This window comes from Eumetopias jubatus, unplaced genomic scaffold, assembly GCF_037043125.1.
Source record: "Eumetopias jubatus isolate StellerSeaLion01/CBP00866 unplaced genomic scaffold, mEumJub1_p1.0 scaffold_15, whole genome shotgun sequence".
NCBI lineage: Eukaryota > Metazoa > Chordata > Mammalia > Carnivora > Otariidae > Eumetopias > Eumetopias jubatus.
Window position 1 is genome coordinate 73,203,944 of NW_028274821.1, and position 18,153 is coordinate 73,222,096.

Consider the following 18,153-nt stretch of genomic DNA (forward strand, 5'->3'; position numbering starts at 1 on the left):
ATTGAAACCTCATTTCTGGAATCACCCCCAGCAGCCTTCTCCCTTGGTAAAAGTTTGGTCATTCTTTTAGAATCAGGGTCATTGCATGGGTCAAGATAAATGGATTCTCCTTACAGAAGGACTATGATTTTTCTCTTTCCTTCCCTCAACAAAATATGCTTCAAAATCCTAGAGTGAAGGAAGAGCCATTAGTTGTGTCATTCAAGTACTATGAATAATCTTTATTCATACTCTGTCCATCCCCCACCAAAAAACCAAAACTTCTCAATTTTAGAACCATCTGGAGGAGAATCCTAGGTGGAGGATCCCACAACCTCACTAGTTAGATATTTTTTCTTGTGCTCCGTTTTAAGGCTATCCTATCACCATTTCCTTTTGTTTGACATGTAGGGGTTTATAGTGCATAGTTGTTCACTGCTGTCTATTATCACTCTATATAATTGAGGTCTGTGCTAAAATTACTCTTAGGATCATATTCATGTCAAATATCTTCATAAGAGATTCCACTGCTAGCCCTTTCCTCAGTGGTCTTTCTTTCCCTCCCTCCCTCCCTCCCTTTTTAAAGCCCTTTCCCTCAGTGGTCTTCTTTCTTCCTTTCCTTTCCTTTTTCCTTTCCTTTTCTTTCTTTCCTAAGATTTTATCTATTTATTTGACAGAGAGAGAGGGCACAAGCAGTGGGAGCGGCAGGTAAAGGGAGAGGGAGAAGCAGGCTCCCCGATGTGAGGCTCGATCCCAGAACCCTGGGATCATGACCTGAGCCAAAGGCAGACACACTTAACCAACTGAGCCACCCAGGTGCCCTTCAGTTGTCTTCTTTATGAATTCTCCAAGTTCTACAAATCAGAGGTTGCTGTTTCATTGAACATCTATACACATAATCTTAAAAATTATGGTAGATAGGATTTTTAAGTGTTACATGAAAAAAATAGTTGAGATTAGAGAGTATTTTAGTACTACTGAATTTATGTTTAGAAAATCATAGTTCATTTTCTTTGAGATTCTTTTTTTTTTTTTTTTTTTTTTACTTTGGACAGGGTAATAAACTTTTAACTCCCAAACCTTGGAGATATTTTGCTTGAATGGAAGCCATCGCTAAGCTAAGCTAACATTCAGCTAGTATTATGAACCAGTCTACTGGCCCCAAACCAAAGTTTTGTGAAAAGTAAAGATAAATGGCTTCTATAAGACATTATTATAAATAGATCTAGCTACTTTAAGACATTAAGTCAGACATGATCTCGAGTTGCAATTGTGCATTTGAGGGAGATAAATACTGGTATTGACACAAACTAGTGTATGGATGAAGTATTTAATCTTACTTGCAAAATGCAATACTCTTCACATTTAAGAATGGGTTAAGGCCAAATCTAGAACCTAATAACTCAATAAAATTTGCTAAACAAATTATTTTACCTTTCTGGTTTCCTCATCTGTGAAATGAGGGGATCTTTTTAGATAATTAGGATTTAACATTCTAATATAGCCTGCAAATTCATATAGGTTTAGGGTCTGAAGTAGATTAGATTGCCTGCAATTGGGAAATGTTATGGGTATTAAAAAGCTACCTAATTCGTTGTAAACTTTAATCAGATTCTTAGCATTTGAAGGATTCAGAGTATCCCTGACAATTATGTATGGGATGGATCACATGGTCTTAGGTCAGTGACAAATGGGGTTTCTTAATAGACCCATCCTCCTGGGTGTCATTAGGGATGGAGAAACTTCGTCCCCTTCAACAGTTCTCCTTTTATAACCTCAGGAAGAGTGAGCCAGATGCAGTGGAAGGGCTCAGTCAGGCTTTGCAGCCAGATAGACCAAGATTTGGTTTCTGACTCTGTGAATGACCAGTAACTTGACTTTGGGCAGGTTAACCTCTGAACCTCATTTTCTCATTTTTAATAGTAGGTTTACTAACTACACAGGATTCTTGTGAGAATTAACCAAGACAGGGGTAAAGTATTGGCATATGTTAAGTGCTCAATAAATGGGTTTTCTTGCTTTTAGAGGAAACAGGGAAGAGTCATTTTCATTTGTTAAAATCCATGTTAACAGGAGTGTGTTTAGTGATGACTACAAACCCCTTGTTTCTTTATTCTTTTAATAGGTATTTGAATCTCTTACCTTGGGCAGGGTACTGTGCTAGAGTGGGAAAGTGATGCCCCTTAGGGCTGGGATTATATATTTTACAGGCAGCTACCTGGCTCTTGTTGCATTTGAGGTAGAAGTTGAAGCAGCTGAGATGACAACTCAAGAAAGACTGAACTTTCAGGGACAACAAACAACATCAGCTACTTGCTAGTTTACGGCCTACATTCACTGCAGGGACACTGTCAATGAGATAAAGAGGTAGGCTTGGAACAGCTGTTCAAAAGGACAAGGAGCCCTAAGTTCCACTGCCTCCCAAAGTCTCAAAAATGCCTGTGAAAATCTCTCTGGAGAAGCTACACCTACAAACCTGCTAGTGAGCCTTTAGCTCCTGCTTCATTATTCTAAGTTCTAAATGCAATGGGTGTAAGAAGTGAAATAGTTTTTTTATGGTACATTATACTGTGTCACATGAAATACAGCTGTTAAAGCGTTTTCCTGTTTCTTTTAAATCATTTTAGAAAACTGAAGGTATATATTGTTGTCATTCTGACATAACGTTGGCAGAAATACAAACCTTCCCATTATATATCATATATATCATTTTTTAAAACATGTATTTATTTACTTGAGAAAGAGAGCGAGAGAGCAAGCAAGTGGGGGTGGGGCAGAGAGAGGGGGAGAGAGAATCTCAAGCAGACTCCCTACTGAGTGCAGAACCCGACTTGGAGCTCAGTCTCATGGCTCTGAGGTCGGGGCCTAAGCCAAAATCAAGAGTTGGCTGTTTAACCAACTGAGCCACCCAGTCACCCCTCATTATTTTTATGGAGAAGAGTTATTTGAAGCTCCTTTTCTGGAAAAATAACCCATGGTTAGTAAAAAGGTGACAAAAACACAGGTCAGAGGAGTGAAGAATTATATACATTATAACAGAAACAAAACATTTGTCCTTACAAGGACACTGACAGGGTGCCTGGGTGGCTCAGATGGTTAAGCATCTGCCTTCGGCTTAGATCGTGATCCCGGGGTCCTGGAATCAAGTCCGCATCGGGCTCCCTGCAGCTTGGGGAGCCTGCTTCTCCCTCTGCCTCTTTCTCTCTGTCTCTCATGAATAAATAAAATCTTAAAAAAAAAAAAAAGACACTGACATTTCTAAAAAGTACTGAGATTCTTAAAAACAGTGGAAATTAGTAAGTTCTTATTTTTTTACTTCAAGTTTTTAAATTCTAGTTGACACATATGGTAAAACTGGTTTTAGGTGCAGACTTGAGTAATTCATCACTTACATGTAACACCCACTGCTCATCACAAGTATCCTCCTTTAATCCCCATTACCTATTTAGCCCATTCTCCACCCACATCCCTCCATCAACCCTGTTTGTTCTTTATATTAAGAGTCTCTTATGGTTTGCGTCCCTCTTTTTTTCTTCCCTTCCCCATGTTAATGTTTTGTTTCTTAAATTCCACATATGAGTGAAATCATATGGTACTTGTCTTTCTGACTGACTTAACTTCGCTTAGCATAATACCCTCTAGTTCCATCCACGTCGTTGCAAATGGCAAGATCCCATTCTTTTTGATGGTTGAGTAATATTCCAGTGGATATATATACTGCATCTTCTTTATCCAGTCATCAGCTGATAGACATTTGGGCTCTTTCCATAATTTGGCTATTGTTGATAAGGCTGCTATAAACATTGGGGTGCATGTGCCCCTTCGAATCACTATGTTTGTATCATTTGGATAAATACCTAGTAGTGCAATTGCTGGGTTGTAGAGTAGCTCTGTTTTTTTAACTTGTCACAGAACCTCCATACTGTTTTCCAGAGTGGCTGCACCAGCTTGCATTCCCACCAGCAGTGTAAGAGGGTTCCCCTTTCTCCGCATCCTTGCCATCATCTGTTGTTTCCTGAGTTAATTTTAGCCATTCTGATAGGTGTGAGGTGGTAACTCACTGTGATTTTGATTTGTATTGTAAGTTCTTATTTTAACCAAGAAAAAAATGGGTAACAAAATTTTTATTTTTATTTTTTTTTAAAGATTTATTTATTTATTTATTTGAGAGAGAGAGAATGAGAGAGAGAGAGAGAGCACGAGAGGGCAGAGGGTCAGAGGGAGAAGCAGACTCCCTGCTGAGCAGGGAGCCCGATGCGGGACTCGATCCCAGGACTCCAGGATCATGACCTGAGCCGAAGGCAGTCGCTTAACCAACTGAGCCACCCAGGCGCCCCAGTAACAAAATTTTTAAATAATATATTGGTGATCTGCGCATTTTAGCTGGGGTAAGAAGGAAAGGATTCTCTGTTCCTGGGCCTCACCTATTTTCAGAGCTCTAGAAATAACTACATCTGTGGGAACAGACTCTACTCCTCCAGATGAGCAGTGACTTCTCTTGGAAGCTAAAATGAAAGTTCTTTTCCCTACTCCTACTTTGTGAGATACTACGTAAGTCACTTTCCTTAGTGGCTCTTAGTTTCCTCATCTCTACAATTGGGATGGATTACATTATATGAAGGTCTCTTCACTCTGAAGTTCCATGATGCAAAAATGATGGATGAGAAGACATTTTGGTAAAGTATAAAGCAAAAACACAGATGGTCAGTGGCACCAAGCTTGCCTGTCTATGGATCACTGTGGGAGGCTCTATGCCAGAACCTTGCTGTTTCTTTCCAAGTCAGACCATTCCTCTCCAAGAGAGTAGCACAATCAATCATACAGAGGTGGGCAGAAATAGTGGGTGTGTACAGCATGAAAAAGGGAGATGGGACTCATCTCTGAACATTTTCTGCTACCTGTGGTTAACACACAGGTATTACATTATGTGTCTCCTCACTGTGGGCAGCCCCAAGCTGTCTTTTCTAAATGGAGATAATCTCACTGCTTCAGCTGTCATTGTGCTGTGCAGATGTCTTCCATATCAGCATCTTGCCAGTTAACATTTCTAACTACCTAGAGGCACACAGCATTACAGCTGAAGACTTGGTTTCTCCTAAGCCAAACTCATCTTTGTTCTTTACTCCTCCCTTTAAGCCTAGGACTGTTTCCTAACATCTGTCACAGGCACCAGTTCTAGCCTGCTCTCTGCTTCAGAACCTTTACCCCATTTCCTTTGCATTTTATAACCGCCATGGAATATGCCTGATTCAGTCTTTTTAATTTGTTCTCCATCCCACCTTTGTAGTCCTACCTAGGGCCTCATTCCAGCCACTCTCTCCACCAAAAAGACAAAACAAAACCATTATTGAAGTCATTTTGTTTCCCCAGTTTCAGTTTATTTTGTATCCTCATCCCAGATTAACATTCCTAAAATGTGTTACCATGTGGCTATACCACTGTTTGCCACAAACTTTTCTATTTCTTTTGAGGTTTTCTGTGACTTTGAGGCTTATCAGCTTTGTATCTTCTCTTGCTCACTAGAGCCTTCTCCATTCGTCATTCATTCCCTCCACGTATAGATGGCCTGCTCTCCCCTCACTCCCCTGTGCTCTGTGCCATGTGCAGGACTCAGATTTTCAAAGTCTTGGTCCTGCCATTTATGAGGAGCTTTCCCTAACCCTTCCACTCTGTATATCTTTGCTCTGAGTTCTTTGCCACACCTTTTTGACACATGACCATTCTACTCGCCTTACTCCCCAATCTAGTAATGTTCCCAACATGTAGTTTCATCTTTTGACTAGAATGTAATTTAAGTTTTGTGGTAAGGAAACTTGTCACTAGAGAGGGCTTTAACATTTGCAAATCTGCTCGTCATAAGAAAAATTTTAACACCGCAAAGACTGAACACATAGCTCACAAAATAAAAAGAAATGTTCAGTCTCAACACTTAAGATATTTAAGAGATTTGAGATGCAATATTTCATCTATTAGGTTAGTAAAGATAAAGAACCACAACATAGAATTGTGAAGGTGCAGAGAAATAAGCAGTCTTCTGGTGGGAATAGCAGTTGATTGCTACCACCTTCTGGAGGATCAAATTGGGAAAAGTGTAAGAAACTGTTTATATTTTTAGTCCATCAATTCCACTTTTAGGAATGCATTCAAACCCTGCTCCCAAACCAAACATGTACGAAGCTGTATGTTTAAGGAGGTCATCACAATGCTAAGTAATAGGGCGGTAGGTAAGTTATGATCCAGTTGTACAATGGAATATCATGCATTCATTAAAAGTAATAGGTGTAGGGTATATCTTTTCTGACTGCTCCTGGCCCCCTTCTGGTATCAGCATCTGGTTTTCCTTTGGGGAACCACTCTTCCCTTACCCCCCTCAGTCCATGTAGTTTGGGTGTCTTAGCTTGGGTTCCTCAGAGAAACAGACTCTAAGAGATTTTCATGCAGAAAGTTTACTGGGGGGAGTGTCAAAATCAACCCCTGTGGGAGAGGCTAGGGAGTGAGGACTGGGCAGAGGGAGGAGGTGAACTGTGACGTAGTTGCCATAAAGGCCTCAGATGATCCCAGCAAGGAGCTGTAGAGGTGGGATCATCTTTCAATGTTGTTCTGACTCGAGGCAAGGGGGTTAGGGTTTGGGTCTTACACATCCCACATCAATTTGGATGAGCACTGACACTGGGAGGGATGGCTATCAGCTAAGGGCAGTTCCCAGAGAGGTACTTGGCTGAGACATCAGTTGCAGCTACTCCCAGCTGCTGGGGGAATGAGTGGCTCAGTCCTAAATGGGGAAGTTGGGTGGTGCATCCCTCCTCCTCCTCCTGGCTAGGCACAGCTAATCTGGGCATTCCAACTCTACATAACGCTTGCTTTCAAATAATGATTGGTTCAGGGTGGGCACATGACTGAATAAGGTTGGTAAGATCCAGTATAGGGGTTTTTGTTGGAACAATGAGAAAGAAAAGAGGCGCTCTTGCTCCTGAGTTTGCTAGCTTGGGACAATGAAAGCATGGAATGGACCTTCCTTTACAGTACCTCTTAGAGAAAGTCTATTTACCACTGAAGAAAATGAGGCCAACACCCCAAAAAAGCAGAGCCAAAAGGTAGAGAGCCCCAAAGCTAGTATTTGGGCAATTAAATCCACTACTTTAAAGCCCCTGGGCTTTTCAGTTATGTAAGCCAATATATTACCTTTTGACATTACTCAGTTTAAATGAGTTGACATATACAGCTGACCTTTGAACAATGGGGGAATAGGGGCACTGACCCCATGCAGTCAAAAATCCACATATAAATTTTGACTCCCCCAAAACTTAACTACTAATAGCCTACTGTTGACTGGAAGTCTTACCAATAACAAATAGTTAATTAACACATATTTTGTATGCTGTAATTTTTACTGTACTCTTCCAATAAAGCTAGAGAAAAGAAAATGTTAAGAAAATCATAAGGAAGGGGCACCTGGGTGGCTCAGTTGGTTGAGCTACTGATTCTTGGTTTTGGCTCTCATCATGATCTCAGGGTGCTGAGATCCAGCCCGGGTTGGGCTCCATGCTCTCCAGGAAATCCGTTTCTTTCCTTCTCCCTCTGCCCCTCCACTCCCTCTCTCTCTCAAATAAATAAGTAAATAAATAGATAAGTCTTAAAAAAAAAAAGAAAATCATAAGGAAGAGAAAATATTTTCAGTACTGTACTGAAAAAAAAAGTATAAGTGGACTCGCGCAGTTCAAACCTGTGTTGCTCAAGGATCTACTACTGTACAATGGTGTACAATGATAAAGGCAATATTCACAACACATCAAGTGAAAAAATTTAACACAAAACATACATTTTACATGTAGTAATGATGCCGGTTTTGTAAAACAAACTAATGTACACAATTAAAAAAAAAAAAAAAAGAGGGGCGCCTGGGTGGCTCAGTCAGTTAAGAGGCTGCCTTCGGGTCAGGTCAGCCCCTCTCCTGGCGGAGTCGGCTTGACATTCTCTCCCTCTCTCCTCCCCCTGTTCTCTCTCTTTCTTTCTCCGATAAAATAAATAAAATCTTTAAAAAAAAGAATGCAGCACAACAGAAACAATGTTATAGTTAAATGGTGAGATGGGACGGGGGGTGGGGGAAGCTGAATTTAGTTTTCTTCTATAGGTTCCAGAAAGATGTCAAGGCCTGGGATTGGAGCCCTGCTCACCTTACTTACCTACCGAGTCGTCAACTTGACGGGATTCCCACGAAACAGTAACAGGTGACCCCACAGACCTGTTAGCGTTTCAGGGGCTCCTTACCAACCGTCCTCCCTCTTCCCCCAGCCCCATTGCAGCAAGGCACGGAAGCCTTCACGAGCTTACTTCAACTCCTTTGCCACCTGGGCTCCAGCCACACGGAGTCACAGTCCCGATTTCTCAGGAGTGCGTCTCCACCTTCCCGAGCCCCAGAGCCCCCCACCCCCGCAGGTCGCGCCCACTCCTCCCGATGCCCCGCCGCGTTGAGGAGATGGGGCCACCGCGCCGCTCCGCGTGCAGGCGCAGCAGCGGGTACTAACCACGTTTAGAGATCAGGGGCGACTCGGGACCCGACACCATCGCTTACCTGCGGCTCCTGTCGCGCGGGGCACGGCCACCGGGAGAGGCGGGGCGGCGGGCGGCGGGGCGGGCGCAGCGGCTTCCCCGCCCCGGGGCGGTGCTCGCGCTCGGGGCCTCGCGGCTCCCGCAGCCCGGCTCCCCCGCCTTCGGAGCCCAGCGCCGCCGCCATGTCTTCCGGGGCCAGCGTGAACGCCCTGCAGCGCCTGGTGGAGCAGCTCAAGCTGGAGGCCGGCGTGGAGAGGATCAAGGTGAGGCGGGCAGCGGCGCCCTTTCCTCAGGGCGCGGTGACGGCGCTCTCCCGCCGCCGCCGGGGAGACAGGAGGGGAGAGGCCGGCTCTGGTGGGCCGTCGTGGTGGGCGGCCGTGAGAACGGCGGCCCGGTCCCGGCCAGCTGCCCGGCCTCGGCGGGGATGCGGCCGGTGGGAGGAGGCCGGGCCTGGTGGGCCGGGGGAGCCGGGCGAGTCCTCCGGAGCATGGCCGGGGCCGAGCGCCCTGGGGGCGTTTCCCAGTCGGCGGTGCGGCCCCGGACTCGGGGTGGGGGCGGGGTGGGGGCTGCGGAGCCGGGCGCGCGCGCGCAGGCCAGGGATGCGGGCACCGCGCTGCCGGCCTGGCTGGGCTGTTGCGGGAGGATGCGGTCCGGGCCTGCGGAGGCGACGAGGACCGGCCTTCGTGAAGGATTGATAGGACGAGAGCGAGAGCTCGGAGGAAGACGGGGCTCAGGTTTCTGGCGTGGTGACCGGGTGTAGGGCGCTGCCCTTCGCCCCAGCAGAGGGGGGAGAGCGGGTTCGCGGAATGAGTTCAGTGTTGGACATGGGGGCTTTGCCGAGATATCCAAGTAGGGCTGGAGGCTCAGAGAACAAGGCCTAAAGTCATGAGAATGTGTGGGAGTTAAAAAAAGTTTATTAACGAAAAGACCAGAGTGTGGAACCCAGGACCAGCCAAAAGATGGCTGAGAGGAGAGGAGAACCAAGGGAAAGCAAGGAAGGAGGGGTTTTCAAAAATGTGGGGCTTAGTTCTTATGTCTAATGTTTAGTCAGTTGATTGAAAAGCATCTGCTGTATATTGTGTTGAGCAGCTAGGGTAGCATTATTTATAGAATGTACGTTCGTCTGTATGAATGAACACCGCTGGGATAGTCCATGTACCTCCGTAGTGCCTTTTCTCTGTAGTTGGCACTATTCTAGGTACTGAGAATATGGTGATAATAGTGGCGAAGGTCATCAATAAACACATTAGCCGATAAGTAAAATAATTCAGACCATAGTGAAGATTATAAAACAAGGTGAAGAGAGTTATGGAATGCAGAAGACGTTTTAGTGACATATGTAGTAGTAGAAGCAGAACCTAGATTGTAAAAGGGTAGACAGGCCTTTTTAAAGAAATCTGGTTCTAAGAGGAAACAACTTTTTTTTTTTAAATTTGGGAAATGAAAAGCTTTATTTAGAGGTTGAGGGAAAGGAACAAAGTGTTTTTAGATTGAGGGGGACCAAATAGAGAAGGCGAATTGGAGGTAGAGGAGACAGGCAGTCTGCCTGTGGGGACATGGATTGGAGGGGCACCTTGTGAGACAGGAGGAAAGGAGATCAGGACGTGTGTGAAGATAGATGTTTCTAGACATGTGGACTTAAGGACTTGTATGATGACAGTTTTCTTTGTGAAATAGAAGACCAAGTTTTCTTCTAGGGCAAAGGGGGGGGGAGCTAATAGAGTCACAAGAGTGAGGGTGGAGGAGAGTGCTGTTGGGAATGGGAGAGGAGCCCCTACCAGGCACATCCATAGACACCTTGTGACTCTGAAGACCCAGCTCCTTTGAGATTGGAGACTGATTGGCCTACTTGTGGATTTTTTTTTCTCCACTAGCACTTAGCCACCCAGGAATGTGAGTGTCCAAGGTGAATGGTAGTTGATCCAAGTAGTGGGTTAGCAGAGGCGGTATACCAGAAAGATGGAAGTGGGGGCAAAGGGCAAGGAGCTTGAGGGGTTGGCCAGAAGGAGGCTAAACATAGGCTGGATAGAGAAGGAACGGAGCCAGCCTCCTGGTGATGGGCGGCGCAAAAGGGGAGGAGGCCTTCTTGAGGTCAAAGAACGGATGTAGTGAGAAGGAAGTAGCATTCTGGATGGGTGGGAGAGATTGTGATCAGAAAGTAGGAAGTTGAAGTGTAAAATTTCAGTTGTGGAGCAGTTACACATGTTGGCTATAACTGTTGGCATTGAGAAGGCTGTCTGAGGAAAGGAGGTCAGGGAACTGGAACTAGGGTTGTTGAAAATGGTCAGGATGATGTTGGCACCTGAGAGGGAAAGGAGAGCTGTGGGCCAGATTCTTGCCTACCTTGTGGAGTGGCTAGGCAAGATATTTTCTACATTTAAAAAATAATTTTGAGTGATGAAACAGACCCAGAGAATTCAAGTGAATTGCTCAAGGTCACACAGATAATAACCTTATTTGTGAGGTGTTCTCATGGTAGTATGGTTTCAGGTGCTTGGTGGGCTTCTCTCAGGCAGTACCCTAGGGAGTCACAACACTCCATGGTCTAGTTTGCCTCTTTGCAGGGCTCAATAGTGAATGGATGCTCTCAGCACACCCACAGATGTCTTCTCTAGCAGACTTGCTAACTAGTAAATAAACCAGGACACCAGTTTTCTAGCATATAATGGAGGGCATCCCTTCCCAGTGATTGGAATGCTTGATATCCTTCCAAGGGCCCCTTCTCTGTTTTGGAGAAATCTCAGAAGTTGCTGGGTGAGCATGGACTCAAACCAAGGAAAGCCATGTAATTTGGGTATCCTACCTCCCATGGCAAATGACAGCTTCTAAGTGTTTGGGCTTGTACTCCACCCTCACCCCACCCCCAGAGTCTTTTTCCTGTAAAAGTGCTAGAGAAATGCTGACCACTTTTATTCTTCTCTTATTTTCTCTGCATATCCACTCATCTTAACTCTTTGACCATGTTCTTTAGGCCAGGGTCCAGTTAGTCCCATTTTTCCAGGGGTCCTGGAGGATAGTCTCCTTCTACCCATCGTGTGTGAGTTCATCTGTTCCCTCTGATGGAGAGATACTAAGCATGAGCATAATTGGTTCTAAATTCCTGTGAGTTAAAAGCTGCTATATATAACCATTAATTCCAGTTATAATTAACATGAAAATGTCAGAACTTCTTTTGAGGGAAAAGGAAGCTTAACTATTAGTTTGATGATAATATTTTATTTTATTACATTAATGAAACCAAAATTCCTAAAGCATTCTAGAAACTTAGATGGTAACCATAACATAAGGGGCTGATTTTTCAGTTATTTAGAAGCTTGGAAAGTTAACACAAACTAGTAGTAATACTTGAACAGCAATTGGAACCATTTTTGTATGATAGGAGTGAGATTTTATACAAAACACCTTCTCAGTGCACATAAAATGGAATGTGAGCAAAGCCTCGATGTACAAATCTGCATCAAATGGAGGCTAAGAAGAAAGGCAGAATAATATTTATCAGTGCTGCCTAATAAACTTCTCCAAAACTTAGTGATTTAAACCAACATTCATTAATTCGCAGTTCTTAAGTCAACAATTTGAGCTGGGCTCAACTGTGTAGTTTTGCTGATCTTTGCTGGGCTCTTCCACACATCTGCAGTCAAATGGAGCGTTCTTTGGTGGCTGGATGATCTTCTCCACAAGATCTCCAGCAGGCTAGCCTGAGCTCATTAGATGGTCTTAATTAAGAGTTCCAACTACAGCAAGAGAGTTAGCAGCAAGGGCTCTTGAGACCTGCGGCTTAGGACTTGCCCATTATTTCTGCCACATTGTCCTGGTCAAAGCAGGTCACAAGGCCAACCCAGATTCAAGGGGTCTTGAGTAAAGACTCTACTTCTTGGGGCACTTGGGTGGCTCAGTCGGTTGAGCGTCTGCCTTCGGCTGGGGTCCTGATCCTGGGGTCGTGGGATCGAGTCCCGCATCAGGCTCCCTGCTCGGCGGGGAGTCTGCTTCTCCCTTTCCCTCTGCCTGCTGCCCCCCCTGCTTGTGCTCTCTTGCTCTCTCTGTCAAATAAATAAATAAATAAAATATTTAAAAAAAAAAAAAAGACTCCACTTCTTGGTGAGAGGAGCTGCAAAATATTGTGACTGTTTTTGTAGTCTGCAACAACTGTATTGCTGACCATGTGTCGACACTATTCTAAGTGTTTTGCATGCATTTAGCTCATTTAATTGTCTCATCAACTCACTGAGTCAGGTACTATTACAAAATACATTTCACAGATGAGAAAACAAAAACTGAGAAATTAAGTTAACTTGCCCAAGATCATACAGGTAATGTTGGGGCTGAATAGGAGTCCAGGCATTCTGGTTCCAGAGGCTGCACTCTTAACCAATAAGCTATCCTGCCTCAAAGGCTTGGTGGAGAAAACTTGTCACTTGTTTTGGGCGGACTCGATAAGGCTCCAGCCTTGTAAACATTAAAACAGTCTGCTCACATGGCAAATCTGACTATATCAGTGCACGCTTTGTAAATGAAAATTTGTAAAGGAAGTACTAGAATGAGCTTTCTTTACCAATTCAGTCTCAAAACTAGGATTCTAACTGGATCAAAGATACAGCTTTATTTTTCCTTTATTGAGGGAACAACTGAATAAAAAAATACCCTTAATCATGGAAATTGTAACATTCCCTCTTTCAAGTTCAGTTATTAGAACTTTCAGCAAAAAAGAGACTTTTGGAGATCACAAGATGTGGGACCTTTATCAAGTGGTAGGATCATTTTTCGGAGTATCAAATGGCTCTGGCTGTGAGCAGTACGGCAAGCTCTTGTCCCTTTGTTTCAGGTCTCGCAGGCAGCTGCAGAGCTTCAACAGTACTGCATGCAGAATGCCTGCAAGGATGCCTTGCTGGTAGGTGTTCCAGCTGGAAGCAACCCCTTCCGGGAGCCGAGATCCTGTGCTTTATTCTAAAGGCTGGTGAGTAATGATACACCATGCTATCTTGGGGCCATGGCATTATCACAGGGCTTCCCAAGGGGACGGGCAACTGAGTTTTGAATATCTACTATTCTTGGGGAGATTAAAATAAGAAACAGCAAAATGCACCTGAAGGGTGACTCTAGTCAGCATGCCTGTGGAATACATCTCATTAAGAGAGTCTCAATCCTCGTGGGCACTAACTCATGAGATGTTAATATTCTTATGTACTTGAGCTCTTTTAACTGAGTTGGCTGATAGTAATTTCATGACCTTAATCCTACCATCTCTGTCCTAACACCATCCCAGAGTTGTGATTTGCTGCTTGGTGCTATCAGCAGACTTGCTGCTCTCTGGACTGAGGACTCCCCAGAGGAGACTTGTTCTTACCACCAGCTATGATTTCTTTTCTGCAGGCTTTCAGAATATATCTGTTTTAATAGAGGAAGAAATGTAGCTAGTAGGGAAAAGCGTGGGTAGAGTTAAAAGAGCTTTACAAATGATTGCTGAAATGAAAACACCTCTTTGGTAGCATATTAGAAATTTCATGGGTCCTAAAGTGTTGTGTTCATTCATTCACATTTTCTTTCTTTTTTTTTTCCCCCCTTTTTTGGAAGAGGTCAGGGCATAGGTTACTGGAGTCTTTTGGGGCGAACATATTTCAAATTATGTGTTCTGAGGGGTTTTCATACAGTAAGTAATCATCTTAGATCCTTTTTCACATATTTGCAAAAGGAAATTATTCATATTAACAGAAGGAAGTAATCATGCTATCAGGTACTATTGTACCTTTTAATGGAAAATGTCCACATTTATGGTATTAAAATAATAGTCTTATGCTGGCATAGCATTTTCCTTTTACAAAGCACCTTAATGGGTGTTACTCATTCAACAATGTAGCTTAGATGTTTTTTATATTGTTACTTTCTACTTTGAGAACACTAAAGTGACCTGTAATGATGACTAGTTAATTATATGTATAAATCTTACTAATGTGAAAACCTACCTAATTCTCTTTCCAGTAAGGAAGAAGTTCACTGAGGAATGCTTTTAAGCGCAAAGTGATGAATAACTAACTGCCTCCAAGTCTCAAGAAAACACTTTTCTCCAGACAAATGACTCTTAGATATTTCAGACCTTTCCTTGGCCTGGTCCTATAGCCAAAATTCTATAGAAATTGATGAGTTTCTACTCAGATAAGGAAACTGGGTGAGGGCGAAGACTTTAGATAATAATGGTCAGACTCTTTTGGTAAAGTGCTTTTGTATTAAACAAAAATGTTACCACCAAATACACCTCTTTCATAAGTGAATTACTGGTGTTTCTATAGCTGGAATATTATGTTTGTTGTATTTACTGGATGTTTACATTTTGGGAAGGCAAACATTTTTGTTTGTTAAAAAATTGAATATTTGTAATTTGTTGCTTCTAAGATTTTTATACCATAACAAAACTGTTCTTTTCTCCTGAATTTACAGTTTCTAAATGAAGACAAGCAAGTGTAAAACTGGGGGAAGAATAGGCTTTATTAGTCAAATGATGTCTTGATTTTTCTAAATGAGAAGATTGCTTTATTTTTAACACTAAACATGAGAGCTGTTTCTTAGCAAACTTGTTTGGAAAGATTCATGTTGTGTTGTGTATTAGATTGCCCCATCTTGTGTATGAGCAGATTTGGTCTTTGTCTTCTTAAGTTCCTCTACTTTATAGTTGGGTTGTACTTAAAAAACAAAAAACAAAAAAACACACCATTATCTCATGTCTTTAAAAAAATGTTTAAATGTGTTACTCAGAACATTGCAAATGATTAAAAACAATGTGAAAATATTACGACCTAAATAAATTCTTAATGTCACAAGTGTTTTACGTTGATGATATGCCTTTGATTTAATTTGGGACACTTTTAAAAGGATACTTTATTTGTGTTTGTAATAATCTTTGATGAGCTTGGAAATAAAATTTCTGCTTAATTCATCATTTTCTATGATAGCAACATTTTCTGTCTGCTTTTGTTTTAAGGCGTTACAGATTTTTGTTTCCTTGTGAAATTGAGTGCTAGAAGTGGGAAGTGAGATTTTTGCTTGTAAGTCCTTGTAGAACTTTGTAAAAAAAAAAGATATATATATATATATACACACACACACACATACGTATAATTTGCAGAAACATCTCAATTTCTGGTGACATTTGCATTTTGAAATAGTTATGTATAAATCCATAAATAAATAAATGAAAATATCTTTTAGCATAGTGTTACCAAATAGAGAAAATAGAAGCCATCATATGGAAACTCCCTTAATTTCTGGCCACTAAACTTCCAAATCTAAGTGATCTGAATCTCTCCATTCAATCAAAATTCAAGTGTCCCTTTTCTAACCCTGCTATTTATTCTCTGGATCTGTTTCACCTTCTCTGAAATCACACTATCAATTATCCTTTCTCCTTTATCTTCAGCTACTTTATTGGATCCTCTGTCAACATTTAAATATGTTCCAGTCTCCGTCTTAACAACAATAAGCATTTTTAAAAATCTCCATTAAAAAATTCATTTTCATTTATAAAAGTAAGTCTTAAAGATCTACTCTACAGCATAGTGCCCATGGTTAGTATATTGTATTATATACTGAAAAATTTACTAAGAGAGTTGATCCTATGTTAGGTGTTAACACAAAAAATAATAGGGTGGAAGGAAACTTTTGGATATGATGGATAAGTTTATGGTGTAGATTGTGATAATGGTTTCAGAGGTATATACTTAACCTCCAAACTCCTTAAGTTGTATACATTATTATGTACAGCCTTTTGTATGTCAAAAAAAAAAAACTTTTCTTGATTCCAATTTCTCCTTTGGCAAAAAGTTGGTAAGATAGTACAAGAAACTATAGGTGTCTCACTTATGAATATAGATATTTGCCCTAAATATAAGCACATCAAATACACTAGTATATCAAGAGAAAACCTGACAAAACCATTTTTTTTTTAAAGATGGCACCACATATTTGTTGCTGTTTTTTTTAAGATTTATTTATTTGACAGAGAGAGGCACAGCGAGAGAGAGAACACAAGCAGGGGGAATGGAGAGGGAGAAGCAGGCTTCCTGCCGAGCAGAGAGCCCGATGCGGGGCTCGATCCCAGGACCCCGGGACCATGGCCCGAGCCGAAGGCAGATGTCCAATAACTGAGCCACCCAGGCGCCCCTGACAAAACTATTTTGATAAAATCTGTCAGTGTAATTCATTACATGAATGGTTTAAAGTGTAATTCATTACATGAATGGTTAAAGAATCTATGCCAACAAGTCATTTGACAAAATTCAAGGGCTGTTCTGAGTAAGAACTAAATGGCTTAGGGAAATTGGAAGAGAAAGATGATAAAGACTATCAAAAGCAACAGCAAATTTCATACTACATAGTGGAATGTGGAAGTATTCAGCATGTTAGAAACAAAACAAGCATACTTTTTATCACTACTATTGTTCAGCATTGCTTTCTTTTTTCCCTTTTTAAAAAAGATTTATTTGAGAGACAGAGAGTGAGCTGGGGGAGGGGAAGAGGTAGAGAAGCAGACTCTCTGCTGAGTGCGGAGCCTGACAAGGGCCGCCATCACAGCCCTGAGAGCATGACCTGAGCTGAAATCAAGTCGGATGCTTAACCAACTCAGCCACCCAGGCGCCCCTATTCAGCATTGCTTTAGAGGTGTTAGCTAATGCAGTAGATGAAAAAAACGAAAGGGGGTAAACATTTTAGAAGCAATATCTACTTATGGATTATATAATTGTACACTTTGAAAACTGATGAGAATATGGGAAAAGAAATACTCAGAATTTAAGGGGCTGGCTGGATACAAAGTATGTAGAAAAATGAAAAGTATTTTCTACACTGGCAATAGCTAGTTAAAAATGGAAATGGAGGGGCGCCTGGGTGGCTCAGTTAAGCGTCCGCCTTCAGCTCTGATCATGATCTCAGGGTCCTGTGATCTAGCCCCCACATCAGGCTCCCCGCTCGGTGGGGGGCCTGCTTCTCACCCTCCCGCCTGCCACTCCCCCTCTCTCTATCTCAAATAAATAAATGAATAAATAAAAACCATTCTCAATAAAAAAATGGAAATGGAAAGTATATACCATTTCCGCTTTAATGACAAAAAATTCTTAAGAATACATTTAGGTGCCCCCCTGCAAGAATAGTTTTTAAAACTCTGTGTGTGTGTATAAAACATGGGAGGGTGAAACCTGCCTTACTGGATATTAAAACTTACTTTGAATATAGGGCACCTGGGTGGCTCAGTTGGTTAAGCGTCTGACTTGGTTTCAACTCAGGCCGATCTCAGGGTCATGAGATTGGCCCCATGGGCTCCATGCCCAGCACAGCATCTGCTTGAGATTCTCTCCCTATCCTCCCCCTCTGCCCCTCCCCAAGGCTCATACTCACACACTCTCTCTCTCAAATAAATAAAATCTTTAAAAAAAAAACCCTTATTTTGAACATGCTGAATCAAAACTATGATTTTTTATTTTTTTTAAGATTTTATTTATTTGAGAGAGAAAGCAGGGGGAGGGGCAGAGGGAGAAGCAGGCTCCCTGCTCAGCAGGGAGCCCGATGGGGGACTTAATCCCAGGACTCAGGATCATGATCTGAGTTGAAGGCAGACACTGACTGAGCCACTCAGGTGCC

The 18,153-nt window shown here is 42.4% G+C and overlaps 1 protein-coding gene across 3 annotated transcripts in view; it reads left to right on the top strand.

Annotated features, from left to right (window-relative positions):
* Nucleotides 1–8,658: 8,658 nt before the first annotated feature.
* The window catches only part of GNG10 (G protein subunit gamma 10), a 35,259-nt gene continuing 25,764 nt past the window's right edge, over nucleotides 8,659–18,153 (top strand). For 2 of the 3 annotated variants that reach the window (XR_015766910.1, XM_028108706.2), the window contains exons 1-2: nucleotides 8,659–8,792; nucleotides 13,352–13,483. Coding sequence is in view for 2 of the 3 variants with exons in the window: in XM_028108706.2 (XP_027964507.1) it covers nucleotides 8,712–8,792; nucleotides 13,352–13,477 (207 nt within the window). In the remaining variant the exon portion in view is untranslated. Of the gene's footprint in view, nucleotides 8,793–13,351; nucleotides 13,484–14,505; nucleotides 15,461–18,153 lie in introns of those variants that run through there. The other variant, XM_028108704.2, reaches the window with a different exon arrangement.